Source organism: Dendrobium catenatum, unplaced genomic scaffold (assembly GCF_001605985.2).
Source record: "Dendrobium catenatum unplaced genomic scaffold, ASM160598v2 fragScaff_scaffold_1061, whole genome shotgun sequence".
Classification (NCBI taxonomy): domain Eukaryota; kingdom Viridiplantae; phylum Streptophyta; class Magnoliopsida; order Asparagales; family Orchidaceae; genus Dendrobium; species Dendrobium catenatum.
The window spans coordinates 1,425,196-1,429,307 of NW_021319523.1; the positions used below are offsets into that span (position 1 = coordinate 1,425,196).

Genomic DNA, 4,112 nt, shown 5'->3' on the forward strand with positions numbered 1-4,112 from the left:
TAATATGAGGGTGGGGGATGCTCTTGTTAATGTGCACACCCTTATGATTATTTCCTCTCCTGTTAATGATCTGGATGTAGAGCATTGTGATATTAATCAGGTGGATTTTAATGAAACTTCTGAGGGATGCAATTCGAGACAGTTGCTTATGGAATCCAATGAACCGACTATGATGTATATGAGTTTGTAGGAGAGTGATAATGTACCTTTTATAGATGTGCCAATCTCACTTGTTTCTAATGATGCTTTGGTAGCTCATTTGGGTTTAAATCAAAGGATTCCTATGTGGATCATTCAGATTAGCTGGTTGAGGTGATCCATTGGCTAATTGGGGTGTTTAGGAAGATAATGGTGATCCTGGAGATGATTTTCAGGATTTGTATGGTTTGAATGTGGGCCACATTGAGGAAGATTTTAACAAAGAAAAAAAGAATTTTTTTTCTCTTGATTTGGTTCTCTCTTTCATTCGTTGTCTTTTGGTTTTATCCGATTTAGGATCATCTTTTGGTTTGTTTATTTTTTGTTGGTGTGGGTTTATTAGGCTGGTTGTCTGCTGTGGTGACTACTTGGCAGTGGGTTTACTACCTGGTTGTTTGATGTGGTGTCTACTTGTTTGATCTGGTTTCTCGGGAGAGGACAGTGACGAGGCAGGTTTACTGCACGCCCCCATAGATGGCCTTGGCTTGTTTTGACAACCTTGGTGGTTGATTCATCTGCTCGATCAATGGTGACCATTGTTTTGTATTTGGGACTTCTGGTTGTTGTATTCTCTCCCTATAACGGATGGTCCAAGACTGGCAGCTGGGTGACGATACTGAGTCCGGCTGGTTTCAGGACCTTTTTTTATTTTGGATTATTTTTCATTTTTAGCTTGCTTAGCAATTTGTTACTTATTGTGGTGATTTAGCCTTTAAATTTTTTTTATTTGGCCTCTTTGGGCAGTGATTTGTAAGTCATTTTTCATCTAATGGAAAAAAATATATTTGAAGGGAAAAAAAAAAAAGAGAAAAAAAGTGGGATTTAAAATTGCTCATTTTATGTTTAGCAACCTCTTAATTTAGGCGGGAGAACTTCAAATTTATAATATTTATGGAGTAGTTTTAATTACTAGGGAATGAGTCACATGGGGCGGTGCAGAAACATTTGGGACAACGGCCATTTTCTTTAAATAATAATCTCAATTTAATTTGACTATCATTTTCTTACTGTTTTCTAATGTTTTTTTAAAAAAAATCTACAATAAAATTTACTTTTTCAATTGTAATTTTTTATAAAGATAATTATAAAGTTATTGTTAGAAAAATAATTTTATTTAAAATTACTAAAATAATATCTTTTTAGTGGAAAAAATTTTTAAAAACAGAAAAAAATAAAATAGCCATATAAAATTTTAATTATTATTTGAGAAGAAAAACCATAAAATAAATTTCTCAAATTGATCCTTAATTTTCTCACAATAATTTGACAACCAATTCTATTAAAACTATCCACTTTAAGTGTGCTAATGAGCTAAATAATCTGAGCTAAAATAGACTTTAAACCGAACAACATTGGATGTCCGGTTGGTTTGCAGCCCTAATTGAATTTAGAGGTCTGGAAAAATTATTAGGTGCGGAATGCGCACTGTCCTCATAAATACTGAGTATCTAGCGGTACCCAACAATACTGCTAGGTACTCAATACTTATGTGGACGATTCTCGCCGTCCGCACTGCACACCTAATAATCTCTCACAGGTCAGGCACTAGATACCGTCCGGCCGCACCTAATAATTTCTCCTAATCGCGGGATTATAAATTGCTGTAAAGTTTCGAATTTCATCACAAGAAGCCATAGAGAGATGAAGAGTGGGAGGCCCGTCGTCTTGGAGGAGGAGGAACGGGAGAAGGTTATTAGCCTTCGAGCAAATGAGTTTGATCCAGGGATGCCGCCACCATTTAGGCTTGCGGAGATCCGCGCGGCGATACCTAAACACTGCTGGGTGAAGAATCCATGGCGGTCGATGAGCTACGTAGGTCGGGACGTCGCCGTCGTCTTCGGCCTTGTGGCCGCCGCTGCTTATATCAACTGCTGGATTGTTTGGCCTCTATATTGGGCCGCACAGGGGACGATGTTCTGGGCACTCTTCGTTCTTGGTCATGACTGGTATGCCGAAGCTAAACTCGACCTTTGCTGTTTGAGTTTTGAAGCCCGCTAGATCGATAAGGCTTTTGGTTTTTTTGGATTTAATTTCGAACAGTGGGCATGGAAGCTTTTCGGATTGTCACAGACTGAACAGTGTGGTTGGCCATCTCCTCCATTCCTCCATTCTTGTGCCCTATCATGGATGGTAAACCTCATTTACAAAACCAGTTTCATGGGCTATATATATCATTTTACTACTTTTAATCTTTCGTTGAATTCTGCAGGAGAATAAGCCACAGAACTCATCATCAGAACCACGGCAATGTGGACAAGGACGAATCTTGGCACCCTGTTAGTACTTCTCTTAGTTTTGTGAATTGATGATGATTGATTTTTTTCTCTCCGCTATTCTGTTATCTTGTTGTTTGTGTAGCTGTCTGAAAGTGTTTATAGGAGCTTGGATACAACAACTAGGAATCTTAGGTTCACATTTCCTTTCCCAATGCTCGCCTTTCCCTTTTATTTGGTGAGAGATTTTGCTTGTCATTGTACAGTTTCTTGCAGAATTAAGTCACAGTATTGCTAAATTTTTGTATTGATGGCAGTGGAGGCGAAGTCCAGGAAAGAGTGGGTCACACTTCAACCCAGAGAGTGATTTGTTTGGTCAGAATGACAGGATAGATGTCATCACTTCTACAGCTTGTTGGATGGCAATGGCTGCTTTGTTAGCTGGATTAACTTTGATTATGGGTCCTCTGCAATTGCTCAAGCTCTATGCAATTCCCTACTTGGTTGACCTTTCCTCTTCTTATTGTAGAGCTTTTTTCTAATTTAAGTGTCAGGTCATAAACAACTTAGTTATGTGGATCTAATTGCAGATATTTGTTATGTGGCTGGACTTGGTAACTTATTTACATCACCATGGACATGATGAAAAGCTTCCCTGGTACCGTGGGAAGGTAATGAATTCTCTTATAGCCATTTGGACATGATGAAAAGCTTCCATAATGATTTGTTCTTGGCTTGCAGGAATGGAGCTATCTTCGAGGAGGCTTGACGACACTTGATCGTGACTATGGATGGATCAACAACATCCACCATGACATTGGTACTCATGTGATTCACCACCTCTTCCCACAAATACCACATTACAATCTTCTAGAGGCTGTAAGTAATACTAAATTCACATTGTCTCAGCACTCCTTATAAAGTTGGCCAGCACTTATAAATGCTCTTTGTAACAGACTGAGGCAGCTAAGCCAGTCCTTGGAAAATACTACAGAGAACCAGAGAAATCTGCACCTTTACCTTTTCACCTGCTTGGAACTCTGTTTAAGAGCTTGAGGCGTGATCACTATGTACGGGATAGTGGAGACGTTCTGTACTATGAGAAAGATTCTGAATTGTGATTCATTGAAGAAGTGGACATGAGTCTCTCCAGCAAGATTACTCGATAGATATTTTCAGAAAAAATAAAAATTTAATCTCATATTTGTTGTTGCACTTTCGATCAAGAAGACGGTGTAGCTCGAACGCACTGAATAAGATGAATAAATTATTAATAATACAGCTTTTTATTTTATTTACATTTTATTTCCTCTTCGGTTACTCAAGATTATATTCTTTTGATGTATGTTTTCCCCTTTTCTCATTTCTTTTTCGTTTTTTTTTTTCTCTTTTTTTGAAAAAAACCTACACGTTAATGAAAAAGAAATTACAAGACTTTAAAGAATCAAAGCCCCCCTAAAAATACAAAAAATAAAATAAAATCTACGGGCTAATGATCAAAACTAATAGGAACACAAGCAAAGGAAACAAACGACAGCCTAATAAGCAAACCAAGCAAAGCAAAAATCTAAATAAGGCCAACCGAAGGAGTAGAAGCCAATAAAAGCACCCCAGCAATCCACGCCAAACAATCAGCAACAACCCAACACACCAAGGAGGAAAGCAAGACAGGAACAAAAGAAGACGGACCCAGGCCACCAC

General features: G+C 38.2%; 1 protein-coding gene across 1 annotated transcript; it reads left to right on the forward strand.

Annotated features, from left to right (window-relative positions):
* The first annotated feature begins 1,799 nt into the window (after positions 1 to 1,799).
* On the forward strand, positions 1,800 to 3,709 carry LOC110110723 (omega-3 fatty acid desaturase, chloroplastic-like). The gene is made up of 8 exons (XM_020842324.2): positions 1,800 to 2,144; positions 2,239 to 2,328; positions 2,408 to 2,474; positions 2,557 to 2,649; positions 2,729 to 2,914; positions 3,002 to 3,082; positions 3,153 to 3,290; positions 3,368 to 3,709. The coding sequence occupies exons 1-8, from the start codon at positions 1,840 to 1,842 to the stop codon at positions 3,530 to 3,532; spliced, it is 1,125 nt and encodes a 374-aa protein (XP_020697983.1). The 5' UTR covers positions 1,800 to 1,839; the 3' UTR covers positions 3,533 to 3,709.
* Positions 3,710 to 4,112: the final 403 nt, after the last annotated feature.

Coding starts and splice junctions, on each gene's coding strand:
- LOC110110723 (XM_020842324.2), top strand. CDS start 1,840: ATGAAGAGTGGGAGGCCCGTCGTCTTGGAGGAGGAGGAACGGGAGAAG. Junction 2,145..2,238: donor TTCGTTCTTGGTCATGACTG/GTATGCCGAAGC, acceptor AATTTCGAACAG/TGGGCATGGAAGCTTTTCGG. Junction 2,329..2,407: donor CTTGTGCCCTATCATGGATG/GTAAACCTCATT, acceptor TGAATTCTGCAG/GAGAATAAGCCACAGAACTC.